The sequence below is a fragment of the Lagopus leucura genome, unplaced genomic scaffold, assembly GCF_019238085.1.
Source record: "Lagopus leucura isolate 7727_CA_CO unplaced genomic scaffold, USGS_WTPT01 Super-Scaffold_100022, whole genome shotgun sequence".
Classification (NCBI taxonomy): domain Eukaryota; kingdom Metazoa; phylum Chordata; class Aves; order Galliformes; family Phasianidae; genus Lagopus; species Lagopus leucura.
The window spans coordinates 5,569,158-5,586,882 of NW_024962275.1; the positions used below are offsets into that span (position 1 = coordinate 5,569,158).

Genomic DNA, 17,725 nt, shown 5'->3' on the forward strand with positions numbered 1-17,725 from the left:
CATCCCATCCCATCCCATCCCATCCCATCCCATCCCATCCCATCCCATCCCATCCTTACAGCCTCATGATTTCCGTCACGTTGAACTCGTCCTCATGCCTGCCAGGGAAGATGGTGTAGGTCGCGTACTTCAGCTCCTTCATCTCAGCCACGTGCGGGGGGTACTGGGAGGCACCCATGATGTACACCCAGTGCCCCAGCAGCTGCCGGCAGAGCAGAGCAGAGGGTCAGGGATTGCAGATGCATTCCAGACCCCAGTTTGGGTTTGAGGGCTCCCAGGGACGGAATGCAGCACTTCTTACCCTGTGCACTGTTGCATTGTCCATTTCGGCAGGGACGAGCGGGGCGCAGGTGGGGGAGTCGATGGCGTGGGCACGCACCAACCCCATGGTGAGGGAGAGGACAGGGATGAGGAAGGCCAGCATTGCTCACAGGGGGGCTGTGGTGAGGCTGCAGTGTGGGTGGGATGCTGCTGCGCGCTGGCACTTATATACAGCCCTGCCACTGCCTGTGTGCTTATTTAACCACGGGGCTGTTTGCTCAGGCATGAAGCAATAGCAGTTGATGGGAACTAAACTGGCAAAAGATTGCTTTCTTCCGGCAGAAGAGGTGAAAAAAGCTGTATTTCACCACCGGGGACTTTTGTTCTCAGAAAGCATAACTGATTGGGCAGGCGTCGGGCCGAGTGCCGCGGGTTGGTTTGTGCAAGGCGCTGCAGGGCAGTGAGTGCCACTGAAGGCGTTGGTCCATGTCCTGCAGTGCCTGGGGCAGACAAACACCCGTCCTGGCACTGGTGGTGGCACAGCGTGTTGTGGGGGCTGAGGGCTGTGGTTTGTTCTGCCCAGAGAAGAGGAGGAAGACGGGGTCCTGGTGGCAGCACGCAGCTCCAAACAGGGATGGGGCCTGAGGGGATGGCATGGGGCTGCCAGGGGAAGGTGAGGAGGGGCTGGGAAAGGCTGCATCCCAGAGGGAGGTGAGCACAGCCCCGATGCTGGAGCTCAGGGAGCGTTGGGACCCCGCTCTCAGCCATAGGGTTGCATGGTGCTGTGTGGAGCCCTGGGTTGGACTCGGCGGTCCCTATGGGCGCCTCCAACTTGCAGTGTTCTGTGATCCTGTTCTGTGAATCCTCCTGAGAGAGGAGAACTTGGGTTTCGGTCAGCTTGGAGCCATTGTGGTGTGATGTATGGTTCACCACTGAAAAGTTTCGTCTCTTCCTTTCTCCTTGCCTTCCTTTCCCCATTCCCCTTCTCCTTCCCCCCTTTCCCCTTCCCCTTCCTTTTCTCCCACACTGTGTCAGGATGGGGATGAGGATGAGGAACGTGCTGGTGGCCACGCTAGGGGCTCACCATCACTTGATTGGTGGTGGGATGGAGGATTTTGGGGCTCCCTTGGCCGCTCACAGCAGCACCCCCACCCCCAGCAATAGGGCATCGCTGCTCCTCGCACCCGCAGCAAAAAAAACCAAACAAACCAAACCAAAACAACCCAACAAAAAAATACCCATAAAAGTCCCATATCGTTGCCTCAGTTTTAAATATTTATTTAAAGTCCAAATTAAAAAATAATTAAAAAAAAAAAAAAAGAGGAGAAGGAAAAAAAAAAAAAAAAAAAGCATTAATGAGAACAAAGGGTAACTGCGGGCTGGAGCAAACAGAACAGCGGGGTGAGGTATGTGAGATGGAGCCTGTGAGCCTCAGCCGATGGCTGCTGGCCGTAGGAAGGGGACGCACAAAGAGAGACACGCATCCATTTTCTTTTTTCTTTTTTCTTTTTCTTTTTTTTTTTCCTCAAAAAAATAAAATCCATAGTCCTTAGGAGACGTGAAAACCCCAAATGGGCGCTGAAGCATTTCCGATACAGTACAGCTCCGAGTACATCAATATTATTCCTTATATAGAATTAAAGATTACCATAATTATCCTCTTTAAAAAAAAAAAAAAACCTCCAAATTTACATACAGAGACTAAATTTCTACACAACTTAACAAAACACAACCCCTGCGAGCCCGGCCGTGCTCTGAAACAAGGCATCATGCTTTCAGATGTGGCAGAGGGGCCCGGACAGAAGGGGAGCAGGGCTGGGTTTTACACACGGGCTCAGAGCTGCATGCGTGGCTGTGGGTCAACGTCAATACAGCAAAGGAGCTCGGGGGCAGCTGAGCCCACGCAGCGAGGCTTCACCCTACAGCACTGCAGGTGAGCTGCAGCCCTGCTGCCCAAGCGGAGCAGTGAAGTGCTGGTTTGAAAACGAACAAACAAACAAACGAAAGGCAGATTGGCTTTCAGAATCGTGGCCTGAAAGGTGCACCTCGGACGCTCCGAGTTGTTGCGCAGCATTGGCACCCATGGCAATGGAAAGATCCCTTCAAAGGTGTTCCTGTGATTTAGCTGTAGATCGTAACCTCCTCTCTTCCTAGAGAGGTGGTCCTACGGGCTTTTTTTTTGGGTCTGTGGCAAGCCACTGTAGCACCTTCACAACCTTAAATAAAATCATATATATAAAATAACACACTTTTTTAAGAGCACCAGAGATTTCACAGTGAGAGGTAGAAACAAATCAGACGAGCCCATCCTCTCTCTATTGTAGCACCAATCTCTTCCCCTCTCCTCCTTCCATTCCCCCCTTTCAGCTTTGGGACTCTCCCCCACCCCAACACCATGCACATGAGAAGGGACGTTGGTTCAACTCACCCATGGAAGGAGCAACTTTAGTTTTTTCCTTTTTTTTTTTTTTTTCCTTTTTTTTCTTTTTGCTTTAAATAATATTTTATATATATATATATATATATATATTTTGTTTCTTCTAATATTGCACATCAAAATGGTTCCGGTGCGCAGAGCAGCCAGAGTCGCATTGCAGCTCCTCCTGGGAGAGCCCGGCCATCCAGGAGGCGCCCAGCTCTGCGAGGGAAGCCCTATCATCTCTGAATTACTTCTCAATGGGAAGAACATTTGGTAACTCGGGAACCAGGTAAGGCAAAAATAGGGGGGGAGGGTGGGGAAACCACATGCTGCGAGTTGCTTGAGGTTTCTCTCAACGTTTTCTTCTTTGGTCATGGAAAAAGCTTTGTGTGTGGAACCGCGCGACACCTCGTCCCCTGATCCCTTTGCACCGGTCACGTCCCAGCTGACACCCGCTTCCCTACGTCCTTCGTATTCCTCCTTTCAACAACCTGCTGAGTTCAGTAGATCACGGGTTGTTTGAGGCCTTGAGCCAAAGGCTAGAGCAAGAGTTGACCCAAAAGATACAGCCCAGCTGTCCTTGCTGCAGAGACCCTGTGTAAAGACATAGGCCAGAAGTGGGGTCAAAGCCTTGGAGCCCGGGTTGATGGCATTGCTCAAAGGAAGCACACGGGGCCGACCTCGAGGTGATATTGCTTTCCTGGCTCGGATGGGGGAAGGTTGTAGATGTTGACGATCGGCAGCTGCTGGGTGTCCTGCGTCCGAAAGGAAAAGAGAGTCCGATGCCAGCGTCCATCCTTGATCTGCACAGGGGGGAGGGAAAGACAGACAGAGCTGCTTAGCTGTGGGACAGATCTTACAATCAGACCATTACTGAGGTTGGAAAAGATCTCTAAGAAGTCCAACCACCGACTCATCCCTACCCACTATGCCCACTGGCACAGAATCACAAAATGACAGAATGGCCTGGGTTGGAAGGGAGCTCAAGGATCATGAACCTCCAACCCCCCCACCATAGGCAGGGCCACCAACCTCCACTGACACGTCCCTCACTGTCACATCTACATAGTTCTCCAGGAATGGTGATCCCACCACTCACTGGGCAGTCTGTGCCACTGCTCTTTCTGAGAAGAAATTCTTCCTAATATCCAATGCAAACCTCCCCTGGCTCACCTTGGGGCCGTTCCCTCTTGCTGGAGATGATGAGTTTCACTGTGCCATACGACTGAAAAGCCCTGAGTAGGCCTAGTTCAGAAAAGCATTCTGGGGAACACTTTCTCCTGGCTGAGTAGAAGGTAACACCTTGAAATAGCATCACGGAAGAGGTCACCTAGACCCTTCTCCCCCTTTTTTGGAGGTGGCCATGGAATAAAAAGCACTGGCACAATCTGAGCCTTGCTGTGTGTGCTGGGTGGGTTCAGCCTGGCATTTCTCTCCTGTCTTTGGGCACAACATACCTTGCAATCATCAGCTGCCACCTCCGGCTTGAGCTTCCCCTCTGCCTCAAACATTTGCCCGTTCCACGCCTTGAAGCGCACGGCTTTCTGCGAAGGTTTCTCAGCAGAGCCCTCCCTCCAGACAGAGGTGTTCAGGCAGTGGATGGTGATGTGCTGCACCACCTCAGAGCTCAGCAGGCGCAGGAAGTTCATCTGGACTCTGCCGATGTCAAAATCCAGCTGTGAAGGTGACAGGGGTGTTAGCAAGGCTGGGAGAGAGAACGGTCCTTCAGTGCAAGGGCAGAGGAGTTCCCTGCACTCTGTGAGTGGCCACGCATGGATGTCCAAGCCCAGAACTGGTTCTGGTGTCAGTATGGGCAAGAAGACCCAACACAAAGTCGAGCTGGACTGTTGTCATGAGGAGGCAGCAGGCCCTTTATTTTTTGCAATGAACACACAAGCCCTTAAGCAGGAGGAAAATGATGAGTGTTCTGATTGTGCTCTGGGCACTGCAGATGGACCCGGATATTGCTAGGGGTATTTTTTGTTACAGGTACTTTCCCTGAGAAAAATCCTGTGGCATTCACTTTGGTGGACACTCGTGTATTCAAGCTGACCTCAATTTTTCAGGCAGTAGAAAACAAACGGCAAGAGTGACCTGAACATAAATTAATCCAACAAAGCCTTTGGGAGCAGCATGTTTGCTAAATTACCGGCCTCTGTTAAGGTTATGGGTTAATTAAACACTACTGGAAACGTACTGCTCTATCTTGCAAAGAGTCAACAACACCATCTTAGGTGTATTTTTTAACCTCATGAGAGCAGTGCTGAAGGCCAGCAGCAGAGCTGTGCTCACTGCCACCAGGATAAGTGCTGTTACAGTGGTCACCGTCCTGAGCTCTGGCAGAACTCAGCCGTGGGTAAACATTTCATGATGTGTGTATGGGAAATGCTGCACAGGAGGAGCTGTGTGTACCTTGGAGACCGTGATGGGGCTGAGACACGTCTGTCCACCATTGGTGAAGTTGCAGATGACCTGTATGGTGTCTGAGGAACAGCCGAGATTTGGGTCGATCCAGTAGGTACCTGAGGAAAGGGAGGATGTGGGGATTAATGAGAACACTCAGTCTTCTCTGTGCATAAGCAACGACAAGCTTTGGTTTCTGCATGACTGCCCTCAGCCTGGGGAGGCCATTTGGGGCCATGTAAAATGGTCCTAGGGAGGGATACAGCCTTCTTGTACTCAAGGCTTCCTACCATCCTTCATCTTCTGTTCACAGTTCATGAGGTCTCGGCAGATGCGTGCGGGGTTTTCCTTGGTGCCCAGGGGTCTCTTGATGCTCTGAATGAGGTTGCTGAGGTAGTGTAGAGTCTTAAAGATCTCCCCTCCGTGGTCCAGCATGAGAAGGTCTGGATGTTGGTAACCCTGGAATGAAAAGGAGGCACCTGGTACTGTAACCATTGAGGGTCTGCATGGGGAACTGGTGAAATGCTGGCAAAGTCATGAAGTTTGGAGCTTCAGAAACAAGGAATGCAGCAGAATCACACCCTTTAACCTGGTACTCCACAAAAGCAGCAGACAAATTGAAGCTTTGCATATAGAAACTTCAGGCAGACAGAAACTTCAAGCAGACAGTGACCATCCCCAGCCTACAGCCTCAGCAGAGGCCAGGCAGTTTGACAGAAGCCCCGTACCTCTGTCTTGAGCGCCGCGTTGGAGTCCATCAGTGTCTGGAAGGCGGCCCCAAAGCCATCTTGTTGCTAGCGTGGGGCAAAACAGACTGTGAGAAGCTGAACATGGCCTGATGCAAGCAAATGCTGCTTGCTCTAGGGTTGTGATTCAAGCCTTGCTCTGCCAATGCATCTCTTGCTGGACCTGAACGTATTTTTCAAGGTCCCTGCAGCGCCCACCTCTGCACGACTTACTGCCATCATTAACAAATGAACAGAAAACAGCAACTTACAAACGAAGCTGAAATTCCTGGCGGTCCCTAGAAGTCAAAGCAAAAAAAGGGGCATCAGCTGGAATGCTGGGCAGCCACTGCTGCAAAGATATTCATTGATGTCCTTCTGAAACCCTCCCTCCCCTGGGGTCCCTCGATGCAGAAGAGTGAGACAGGCAACAATGCTGTCTCTATAAGATATTTGGAGATGGTTTGGACCAAAGCACGAGAAACACTGGTCCATTCACACACATGCATTTTTTGCATACGGGGAACGGGGCTAAGCTGTAATTTTCAGTGAGTGAGCAGGCCCTCTGGAGGGTATCACTGTGGTAACTGTAGCTTGTTTCAATAATGTCTTTGAACTCTTTCCATGTATACGTACCGGAGGGCCAGGCTGTCCTCGTGGGCCTGGAGGACCCTAAAGACAGAGTGGCATCAGTCAGTGAAATGCTTTCAGTTTGTATTTCCACTCCTTGTCACCAGAACTGAGTCTGTTCCCTGCTGAAATCCCCCCCATTTTTGGTGTCCCATAACATCCTCTCCCCCAAACACTTCAGAAGACTGCCCTGTTTCCTCCGTCTCCCACCTCTGGGTTCACCTCTCTGCACCTGGTTCAGTCCTGCTGTGTCTCTTGTTCCCAGCCCTTCATTCTTTAAGCATCATGTTCTCTGTGTTAACAGTCACCTCCCCTCCAGCTTTATATTTGCTAGAAGTAACCGTTTCATTTAAATAAGAGATATTAGAAAAAGTGATTTAAAGACTCACCCTTGGGCCCTGAAACCCCTGTAGGGAAACAAACAAACAAACAAACAAGGGAAGAAGCAGTCAGAAGATGTTCAATTCTAGAAGGAAATCTCTCAGTATGACCATGTGCAGGAATGACCCCTGGTCATGCAATCTGGTGCCAAGATGGCACCTCGGTTCTTGTGGTACCAAGGAGGATGAGCAATATGTACCCAGTGCAGATGTGAGCACCTTGCTCACAGAGGAACCCAGTACCCAAGAACAGAGCTCCCTCCCAGGCAAGGAGCTCACTTACCACGTCCCCACGGCTGCCTTTGTCCCCCTTCGGCCCCTGTGAAAGTACACAAGATGGCTGTTAGTGACTGCAAGCTGTGCTTCTGGATGCTGTGCTGCTCAGAAGCACCTTGCAAGGACCCAGCGGGACTGGGCTCATCTCCCTGGGTTTCCTCTCTGCCAACTCTGCCTCTTTGTGCTGAGCTCTACGTGACTTCATGCTCACACTGTTATGAAGCCCTGACCTGAACTGTAGTCTGTGGCATTTGGAGGCAGGCAGAGATTTTCAGCACTTCCCTGAATCCAACTGTGTCCAGTTTAGCACATTCATCAGATTATTTTTTTTATTCTTCCCCTGGGGGCTCCAATGCTGAGTTCTTTGGCAAATCCAGTGACTTGCTTAAAAAAACTGAAATCACAGTCTTGTCTTCCAGTCTGATCCCATCTATCTATCTCAAAACTTGCACTTCAATACAGATGTTCCTCACTTCTAAGCTAATAATCCCAACTATACATGCAGCTGGAGACTAACCCTTAAATAACCCTTAACCCTTAAAGACCATTTTGTTCCCGTCATCACAGAAGGACTTGGGATTTACTGATGCAGGCCTCAGGCATGCTGGATCTCAAACACTGCCATCTAAAATCTACAGGCAGAAGAAAAGGCAGATACTCACCAGGCTTCCCGTGGGACCCAGAATGCCAAGTGGACCAATAATTCCTTCTTTTCCCTAGAAAAGACAAGCCGTGCATCAACCACCACTTGGGGATGGATGGACACTGCAACTCTTTGCTGCTTCTCAGCAGCATGATCACAGTGTATTCTGTGGCTGAAATAAAACACAGGTCCACAGACACAAGCCCTCGCAGTGTGGTTGTCACAGCCCATGTGAGGCCTCAGAAATTCCAGAAACAGAAGGATTTTGGCGTAGCTGGAGTGATCTGCAGCAGTCCATATAGAGGCAGAAGAGGCCCGTGATCACACGGAAGGTGCAGATGTGCTCTGGCAGCACTATGGCCACAGATTAATTGCAAGGCACCCCTCAAACCAGACTATCGTGCTCATTATGGGAGTCTGCAGCCTTACAGATACACAGGATGGAGGAAGCAAGAAAATCTTCCCAAACCAAACACATGGAAAAACCACTCACCATGAGGCCAGGTGGGCCACGTGGTCCCTGAATGCCTTTGAAACCGGGGTCTCCTGGTGGTCCCTGCAAGCAAAAATGAGGTGTCAGAGCCCATTAATAAATGTACCCCATGTTGATGCTCTGGCTTACAGCTCTAGTATGTGGGAATTGCAAGGTCCCATTCAAAACATTCTTTTCCCACTCCTGTTTTGCAAGCCCTTTACTTTCTACAGAAAACAGCCCGGTTCCCTTTCCCCATCAAAATTATATTTTGGTCAAATGAGCCCAAATTTGCAGTCAAGTCTCTCAACTGATGATTAATGTTGGAGAAATGAACTCGTGCCAGTGAGCAATGTGGCTTAGTGGGCATGGTGGTGATGGGTTGATGGCTGGTTATTTTAGTGGTCTTTTCCAAGGTTACTGATCCTATGATTCTATGATTGAAATATGTTCAGGTGGGGGGGGGGTCTGTAGAACATCCATTTTCCATCTACAGTGTACCCACTTCAATAGAAATAGGTTTTATCAGAGCATATGTAAATGCATACCTGAGGATTATGTGAAGATACATACACTTCATAAAGTTGGAATCACAATTGGGTTTCAGTAGTTTCTGCAGAGCTACTGCCAAATAATTTTCAATAGGCATTGCAGTGTCTCCTCCCAGCAAAGAGACTGGGAAGCCAACTGGTCACCAGGTCCCCTCTTACCTTTGGCCCAAAGATGCCCGCAATCCCTGGGAATCCTGCCTCCCCAAAGTCTCCCTGGAAATAACAGCCAAGACAAACACAAGAACAAAGAACAGCAGTGAGTTCGTGCTGAACCGGTCATCGAAGACACGCCAAGATTTCAGCAGCTTCAGAGAACGAGAAATCCATCAGTATTCCTCAGTCTAAGCAGGACTGATGAGAAAGAAGTATGAGAGTTCTGAGGAAGGCATCACACAAACACAGGGTGGAAGCAGCTCCAGAACATCTCACAGACTAAACCTTTCTGCCCCCAAGATGAGAGGCATACCTACAATATTTCTAGCACATGCTTGGCTAGCTTGGAGGGCTTGGAGCACAGTCAGCAGAAGCAGGATGAAGAGCTTCTACTCTGAGATTGACCCTAAAGTCCATGCTCCAATCCCATTAAAATGAGCACTTATTTTATTTCCAGTACCAACTGGACTGCCCTATGAAGGACAATTTCAAATGATGCTTATTGGTGCTGTCCAAAGGAGTGTGTGTTCCTACAACATCACCTCCCATTTAAAACCATGAAAACCATACAAATCCCAACTCTTTTCCTACACAACACTGCAGGATTTTTGTTGTTGTTGTTGTTGTTCCTTAAGAAAAACAAAATATTTGCAAGACCATCAACCTTGGATTAGCATACAGCCTGCAGTCTAAGAATAAAGAGAAAACACTGGGTAGCACGTCCTTGCATAAACACCCTCATTTTACCACGTTTAAGATGCACGTCCTGTGAGATTTCTGGGTTTCTCAGCTATCAAAATGCAAAGTGATGCAACACTAAAAAAAAGTGGGACGGAAACATTGGCCAGATGATTCATTTACAGCCACAGGAACACAAGAGATGGAAAAGGCTCCTTTGGCCTCTCAGCTGGACTGTGTGACCCATGCTGGATTGCACATTATGGGATGTTTTACAGCGTCTTGTTCAGCCCAGTTGTAAATGACTCAAGTGATGGGGTTTCCACTGCCTCTATTACAGGGCTATTCCAGAGTTAATCTACAGCCCTTACTGTTAGGAAGCTTTTTCCTGCCATGACAATGAGAAGCTGCTTGGCAAGAAAGGGCTTAGTTGGACTTGGTGGAGTGTTAGAAACTTTCCAAGCACACAACGTGGTTTAACTGCCCATTTATGCATCCTGGAAAGGAAACAGGCTACTAAGAGAAGGACTACGGTCTTTCCTGTGTTACAAGAACCAACAAGCCTTCTTTCTGGAGGAATTCAGGGCAGAAGTAAGTGAGAAGTCAGAAAGGTTTTAGAGCAATCTAAATGCCAGAGTCACCTTTTTTGAGGGGACCTGGTCAATACTGATGCAGCAAAGCAGGCAACAGTAAAACTGGGCAAGGGAACTTGCCATGTGCAGGAACACGAGGCAAAACAATGGTGTTGGTGGTTACCTCTCCGTGGCTGGAATTCTGCTGCCAAATGCTGGGCAATCCCACCAGCACAATGAAAAAGCACAAAGAGTTTGGATCCTGCCCTGGAAGTGGGTATGCTCCTCCCCCAGCATGCTCTGAACCCACAGCTCCACCACCCTCAAACCTTCGTGGTGATGCCTACATCTCCTGGGTGTCCCTATGGAGCTGCAGCCCCTTCTGCACCTTTGGCACGGTTTGCAATGGATGGGTTGTTTCCCATGGTAGGACTACCAGCACACGTGGTGGCCATATCATAACAACAGGCATGAGGGTGCTGGGAGCAGTCACAGTGTTTTGGGGAACGCAGGCTGCTTAGGGGTCCCTGCCAGGTGCTACTCACAGGCTGGCCTTTGGGTCCTGGATCGCCAGGGCTCCCTGGGAGGCCCATTCCTCCCACTGATCCTCGCTTCCCTGTTTGGCCGGTCTGTCCAGGCAATCCTCTTTCACCCTAAAAATAACAGAATTCAAGTAATTCCAAAGGACGGGAGCTAAATATAACAACGTTCAGCTGAAATAGCCATAGATGGAAAGCTGGGAAAAAGTGGCGCATCAGGATGAGGAATGTGGCTCCATTATGAGATGCCTCAGGTCTGCAGGGGAAGATGGGTGCAGGATGGTGGCATGGCAGCAAAGGTAGTGGGTGCCCGGCATGGTTGAGCAGGAGGACAAGGGGCAACCGATCTCCCAAGAGATGTGGCATAATTCCTCAAGGACCTCTCTGGTCACTTCTGGAAGCAGCTTGTTATTCTACCGAAGGCAGCTGGAGGGCAGCAAGGGACAGTTTTAAGAGTCATGTGCTATAGGAGGCATAGTTTAAATCAGTCCTGATAGCCTCTCCAAACCCCGCTGGAGTTTTCCTAATTGCAGCCTCTTTTTACAAATGGCTGAATTGCTGTTGGGATGGTCAGATCCTGCGGCCCACCTGGACCACTGCAGGGACCAGTAAGAAATCCCACTGTCGTTAAAGCAGCTTTTCCCTGCTTCCACCTAAGGCAGTGCCTGAGTCACACTGGTTCCAGCAATCCCAGCATGATTAATACGTGACAGAAACAAGCTGCACAATTTTCCTGCACCATTCAGGCTTTGCAAGGCAGCAGCTGAAGGGCATCCACGCTTCAATGCTCATTGTGGGTCTCCTACAGGCAGGCTACAGCAGATCCCTTGCAGCTTCTCTAAGGTCACATTTCTTTATCCAGGTTTCTAATGAAAGCAGTTACGGCGTTCGCAATGTGGGTACAGATATTTGTATGTTCCTGAGCAGGGAGAACTTTGACAAAGACAGAAAGCTGAGATGTTCAACTGATGTGGATGGATGGATGGATGGATGGATGGATGGATGGGTGGGTGGGTGGGTGGGTGGATGGATGGATAGAGAATCAGCTGCTGAGCCTCCAGCTAAGTGAAAGATGGCAGCAGGAACTCAGGCTTTGTTGGACCTTGGTGAATTCAAGCTCTAGATGCACCAGGCTCACAGACTGCATTGCTCACAGCAATATCTTGAATTGAAACTCACTTTGAACCCTGGTGGTCCCTGTGCCCCAGGCAGTCCTGGCACGCCGGGGTTCCCTCTTTTGCCGGCCATCCCTGTCACTCCTTCTTCCCCATCATCTCCCTGCTCTCCCTAGAAAAAAAACACAGGAGAGGTTATGAAACAAAGTGCTCTCTCCAGCTCTGCACATCTTCTACGGGCATGGAGGAGTGGTATGAATCTGCCCTCAGCCAGCAAGCATGCATCTGGGCGTGGGAGGACTTGCAGATACGTGCATGCAAGAAGCTGTTTGTCAGACTGGATGCATTGGTTTGTTTACAGACTTCACCAGGCAAAAGCAAAGTGAGATACAATGAGCAACATATGATCCTCTCTGGGTATATGGAAACTGGGATATTTGTAGCTGGACTACATCCATTTCTCCTACGTTACCTCTTGGTTTTCCAGCTCTTAAGTTGCACTTGCTATTAATGCTATGAGGTTACAGCTGCAAACTCACCAGCACCCCAGGCACGCCATCCTTCCCAGGCACTCCATCCACTCCAGGAGCACCCTCTTGGCCCTGCCTTCCCACCACTCCTCGAGGACCAGGTAGCCCAAGGATGCCCTAAAATCACAAATATGTCAGTGATGGGGCTCCTAGACAGCATTTTTGGGGCAAAAAAATGGATTTTTTTTTTAACCTACCGGTGAGCCTCTGCTCCCTGCACTGCCTCGTGCTCCTTGCTTTCCTTTTTGACCCTGCAAAGAAAGAAATACATCTAAAATTGCAGCAGTTCCAGCACAAGTCCACTTGGGCGCCTGACTTCAGGGTGTGATTTTGGATAATGGTTGGAAAGAGTTTTATAAAAAGGAGATTCATAAAGTCAGTTGCTCCAGCACTGGAGAATGAACTGCTATTTGGTTTTATTACAAGTGATTCTTCGTATGCCTCGAGAGTTCTAGGGCAGGAATGAATAGCTAGAAGGCAAGGACCTACATTTTTCCTAATACAGAGCAGATGAGGACAAATAAAGCAGGATGAACTCGAGGGAGGACTCAATGCACTGGCAAACATTAGAACAAGATGCTCGAAACCTGCATCCTCTGTCAGTTCATTGAAGCACAGCACAGACCCACGGCACTGGCAAGTCTTCTGCAGGCACTCAGTGAGAGCATTTCTCTCCTAAGCAGCTCCCTCTTATTTTGGAGAGTTAATGGAAATGAAAGGGGTATCTTGTGTCTGAAATTTGCAATGCTGCTTTGTGAATAAAGACATAAAAGAAATACTCCTGAGGGTTATTAGCTGTAGAATGGATTAATTTCTGTGGAATGAATGGAAAACTCAGCCTCATCACCTTCACTAGGACTCTCTTAGTCAGGTCACACGTTAAAGCACTTTCAAACTGAAGCACTGCTTTTCCTGTGCACTGTTTCTCCATCTGCGGAGGACCAGGCAGGACAGCTATATGAAATTAATACTCCTGGGGTGCTTCCTCTGCTATCCATTACTCCCAAAGGTAGTTCCAGGTCATCCAGCGCTAGGTAGAGTTCATTAATCTCATCAGCTGGTACACTCCTTGCCAGGAACACCTAGTGCAGACCATCTTCTGCCATTATCCCAGTGGGGTCGGATTAAAAATCCTGACATCTGCCATCAGGGAACAGGAATTTGCTGAATATTGAGGACACATACTTACATTTTAGCAAATAAAGGCCCTATCTGTGAGAATAATTAGCATGCTGTCATTACAACCAGATGTGGAAGTCAGAGTAGGTACCACACTGAACCTCAAAGGAGCTGTGTGTGCTGTGTTTTCTTGCTCAGTAAAGGCAAGAAGTTAGAAGGTCTCTTCCAGGAAAGAGAAGAACCATATGGGCTCCGAATCTGGAAAGTTTCAAGCCAGAAAAGTTTATGGTTCAAGTGAAGGAACTTGCCTGGCTCAGATCTCCTTAGGGGCAGACCAGCTAGCTGTGGCTGTAGCAGCACATGCAGGGTTATGGCAAAGAGACACAGTGATGGCCATGACCAAAGACGTGCCCCAGATTCACCTTCCATTTGGAGCTGCTATTGTCTTGGTCCACTCCAGCTCCATGAAGCCAACCAGCCATTGGGGTTGGGCACTTAAACACATACTTGCAGCCCTCCCACTAGGGCTTCCCACAGTCTTTCAAGGTATAGACCTTTGGCCAAATCACACACAAAACATCCGAGTTCTCTTAATCAGACATCTTCTTCAAACTTAGGATGCTACAAATCCACCCTGCTGAAACCTACCACATCACCTTTGGATCCCTTTGCTCCTGGCTGGCCTGGTGGTCCAGGATTCCCCTACAAAACACAAGCATGAAAAATCTGCTTGAAATTCTCATCTGGCAATATCTTGCACGAAGTAGAAAGAACAGCATTTTTTTGTGCCCTAACAACACTGACCGTATGGAAACAATTCACGGGAACAGCCTGTGCTCAGACAGGCCTCCTGGGGGAAAGAGAGCAAGGAATTGTCTCCAGAGAGCATTTAACAGGGTATCAACTGGAGAAGAAGCAGCGCTACCCCCTCACTTGGGTGGTGCTCATGTTTGGGGAATCGGTTTGCTAAATTCCAGACCGTGCCTGGAAAACCGTGCTGAGAAGTGAGGAGGAAGGAGCCTGGTTTGGGAAAGGCCCTGCAAAAGCTACGTGCAGAACGAGTGCTCCATACGGCGAGCACATCCCCATACTGGTACTACCTCTCTTCTGCATGCTGCAGCCCTTTCCTTGGTTTGGCCTGGATGTCAGACATCAGGGAGCAACCCTGATGGAGAAGTGAAGCAATTCACCATCACACATCCCTCCATCCCCCATCCCCCATGCTTTCATCCCGTCTTCTGGCCTTCTGGATTTTTGTGTGCTGAGAGGAAATGCCATGCAGGCTGAATGAAATGGCCCCACACTGCAGCAGCTCTCCTCAAAAGCACCATTTCCAAGTGGACCCTTCCAGCATCACGGCCATTTTGCACTGCTCATCTCCTAAGCTTTCAAATCCCTCCTGGCCTGTTCAGAAATACTGTTACAGGGGTAGGCTATTGGGGGTGCCTCCTGTTCTATCACCTATTTTTTGGTCTCAATACATGGCTCAAATTGTCCATTTCAGAGGCGTGGGTTATGGAAATGCACACGCTGCATGTCACAGCTCAGCACACATCCCCTACTACAGCCCTTCCTACCCTCCTGCATCTGTTTTTCACATGCATGTGACACTGTGTAGCTTACAATAAAGCACCATTTCTTACAGGTAAGCCTTGCTGTCCAGGTTTTCCTCTTTCTCCATCAAGCCCTTCTTGGCCCTTAAATAAAACAAGAGAGGGAACATTTGTTTGTCCTTAGATATCTTTGTGGCAATGATGAACAAACACAGCATGCAGAGCAGGGCAGGGGAAGATAAATATATCTGCATTCTGCTAATGCACAAATGTTGAAGCTCATGGGTAGTGTACATGCTGCTGTGGATGCACACTGGAAAGAAGTAGCTCAGAGGAACTGCTTGTCACTGTGTAAGCAGGAAGGAGTATCTTCTAATACACACAGCATCAGTTTAAGCTAACAGTTGTAGGCTGCTGTCCTACAAAATACAGCAGCAACAGTGCTGCTCTGCTGGGTTCCTGGAATGGGTTGCTCTGATCAATTACAGCAACTGGATTTTGGATGGAGGTGAGAAAGCCCATAGAGCCTTTACAGATCAACCCCAGTTACGTCCCACATAAAGGGAATCCTCACAGCTCTGCTTTTGAGAGAAATCCTGCTCAGGTTTTGGAAGCTTCAAAATATCTAAATTAACAGAGATCTTCCTGTGAAACAATCTGCAGCCATTGGCACATCAAGTCTTGAGTTTTGTCTGGCATTACATGACCTGTCTCCCACACACCTTCTCCAGGGTATTTCCTTGATAACCACAAACCTTCCCAAGACAACCATTTCTGAATCACATACTGGGAATACGACTCACAGGATAACCAGGGTCTCCGGGCTCCCCTCGATCTCCTCTGTCACCAACAGGACCCTGCAGCAACACAACAAAGGCATGAGTTAGATGTTAAAAGTCCTGTTATCCGCAGAATCTCGATGCCTTTTGTATGTTGCATAAGTAAAGAAGCAAGTCAGCTCCTCCCCTGGCAAAACCCAGGCCAGCATTGATTAGGGAAGGGATTTAATATCTTACTCTGTCTCCGGGTGGTCCCTGCGGGCCTTCCACCTTCCCGTCATCACCTTGTTCTCCCTGTGAGGGAAAACGCTGTCATTAACAGGCTGCAGCTGATATGGCAGATGCTTCTGTCTAGACCTGATCCAGTTTTCTCATCTCATGGGCCTCCTCACTCAAAGTCTGTGTCGATTTCACCAACTTTTCATCCACACAATGTCAAAATTATCACTATTATTTTGTTCCACGTCCTCTAGCATGCTGACTGTTCATATTTCTTCCCTAATTTCTTTGCTGGTGGTTTCTGCCCAGTCTAACCATCCTCCCCAAGGAACGAGGTACACAGAGTTATTCTCAACAATTCCTAAAGCGAAGCAAGAAGCACGTAATTAGGAAAACATGGGAAACACTTCTGCCTCTGAATTTTATCACCAGCAGTCAAACAAACTCTTTAATCAAGCACTTCTCCGCTCTCACTGAGTGCAGCCATGGCTGCCATGGCAACAGCAGTGGTCTGGTTGGGCTCCTGCCTTCTGTGACCCCACCGTGGGCTTCTCTGATCTTCTCTCACCTTCGCCCAGGTGAGAGGGTCCGTCCCTTACACACTAATTGCATGAGCATCTCTGCTCATTGACGGCACGGCTCCCAGCAGGAGCCCAGAGCTCATGGTTTGGGCTGGCAGATAACTGAGCTCTCCCTAAAATATCCACAGAGAGATCCCTCAAGGGTCTCCACACAGAGGCTGCATTTTAAAATTCAATTGTGTAAGTCACTTGGGGTCACGGTGCTCTGTTTGCTCTGGAGTTTAGCTCAGACATGGCTGTTTCTTTGCTTCCCATAGAAGATAGCTATATTCCAGCTCCTCTGGTTTTTGGCTGCTCCCTATCGCTGTGTCTCTGGCACTCTGGCTCCTTGGGACGAAAGCATCTTGCAGCTCCTTTGATGTGCAGCTCCTGGAGAGAGGAGGGCTGGGGGATTCTGGCACCGTGGAGCTGCCGTGTTTGCTCTGCACGGGGCTCCTGGCACCTTCAAAGCCCAAGTCTGCATGGCTATGCAGAGCCATGTTTCCTTCAGGCTCCTGCAATCCTCAGCAGCTGGATCACCCTTTCTGGTGTATTTATGACTGCCTTTGAGTTTCTCTCCATTACTCTCCTCTTCTGCTGGTGTTGGAGCTGCTGATGGTAAGGATAAGTTTCTCAGTGGGAATTTCTCTGGGAGGTGCTTGGGTGCTTTGCTTATACGTGAAGTTTGGCAGTAACACAACTGGAGCAGTAAATAACCAGCAGGGAGAAAGATCTTTCATGGTGATGCCAAGGCTCATTTTCTTTAGGAACTGGGCACGCTCTTTGGAACCAGAGCAGTACCACTCCTGAGAGATGCTGAGCAACTCTGACTTCTCATGGGGCTGAGCACCAGGCCTGAACTTTGCAGCTTGATAGAATGAGACTCGAGATTTGGCAATCTCTTGCAGTTAACCCCAACAGGCAGAAAAGAGCTCAGTACATCTCTCTTCGTTACGTGCTTGATGACAGTGGCATATTCTTCCTTTGCTGCTTCCAAATTTGTTGGATGGGCACTGCCAGTAACTCCCAGGTGGTGGTTATGCATGGCCATAACAGATCACGAGATGGGTGGTGAACCCCAGTCTTCTTGGAGGTATGTTGGTGTATAACCAAGATGTTATAATTGCAATATAATCAAAAGAGTAAGG

The 17,725-nt window shown here is 49.0% G+C and overlaps 2 protein-coding genes across 3 annotated transcripts in view; both read right to left on the minus strand.

Annotated features, from left to right (window-relative positions):
* LOC122184322 (alpha-1-acid glycoprotein 2-like) overlaps window positions 1-475 on the minus strand; it is a 1,436-nt gene extending 961 nt beyond the window's left edge. The window contains exons 1-2 of the mRNA XM_042879204.1: window positions 302-475; window positions 60-202 (exon numbers count right to left, since the gene is read on the minus strand). Of these exons, the coding sequence (XP_042735138.1) occupies window positions 60-202; window positions 302-424 (266 nt within the window). The 5' untranslated portion in view covers window positions 425-475. The remainder of the gene's footprint in view (window positions 1-59; window positions 203-301) is intronic.
* A 1,077-nt stretch (window positions 476-1,552) lies between these two features.
* The window catches only part of LOC122184131 (collagen alpha-1(XXVII) chain-like), a 127,920-nt gene continuing 111,747 nt past the window's right edge, over window positions 1,553-17,725 (minus strand). Inside the window, exons 43-63 of one of the 2 annotated variants that reach the window (XM_042878785.1) lie at window positions 16,036-16,092; window positions 15,823-15,876; window positions 15,110-15,163; window positions 14,115-14,168; window positions 12,545-12,598; window positions 12,357-12,464; window positions 11,882-11,989; window positions 10,709-10,816; window positions 8,920-8,973; window positions 8,231-8,293; window positions 7,757-7,810; window positions 7,102-7,137; window positions 6,828-6,845; window positions 6,445-6,480; window positions 6,081-6,107; window positions 5,812-5,877; window positions 5,374-5,542; window positions 5,093-5,202; window positions 4,138-4,356; window positions 3,361-3,483; window positions 1,553-3,274 (exon numbers count right to left, since the gene is read on the minus strand). In XM_042878785.1, coding sequence (XP_042734719.1) covers window positions 3,164-3,274; window positions 3,361-3,483; window positions 4,138-4,356; window positions 5,093-5,202; window positions 5,374-5,542; window positions 5,812-5,877; window positions 6,081-6,107; window positions 6,445-6,480; window positions 6,828-6,845; window positions 7,102-7,137; window positions 7,757-7,810; window positions 8,231-8,293; window positions 8,920-8,973; window positions 10,709-10,816; window positions 11,882-11,989; window positions 12,357-12,464; window positions 12,545-12,598; window positions 14,115-14,168; window positions 15,110-15,163; window positions 15,823-15,876; window positions 16,036-16,092 — 1,683 coding nt within the window. In that variant the 3' untranslated portion in view covers window positions 1,553-3,163. Of the gene's footprint in view, window positions 3,484-4,137; window positions 4,357-5,092; window positions 5,203-5,373; window positions 5,543-5,811; window positions 5,878-6,080; window positions 6,108-6,444; window positions 6,481-6,827; window positions 6,846-7,101; window positions 7,138-7,756; window positions 7,811-8,230; window positions 8,294-8,919; window positions 8,974-10,708; window positions 10,817-11,881; window positions 11,990-12,356; window positions 12,465-12,544; window positions 12,599-14,114; window positions 14,169-15,109; window positions 15,164-15,822; window positions 15,877-16,035; window positions 16,093-17,725 lie in introns of both variants that reach the window. The other variant, XM_042878786.1, reaches the window with a different exon arrangement.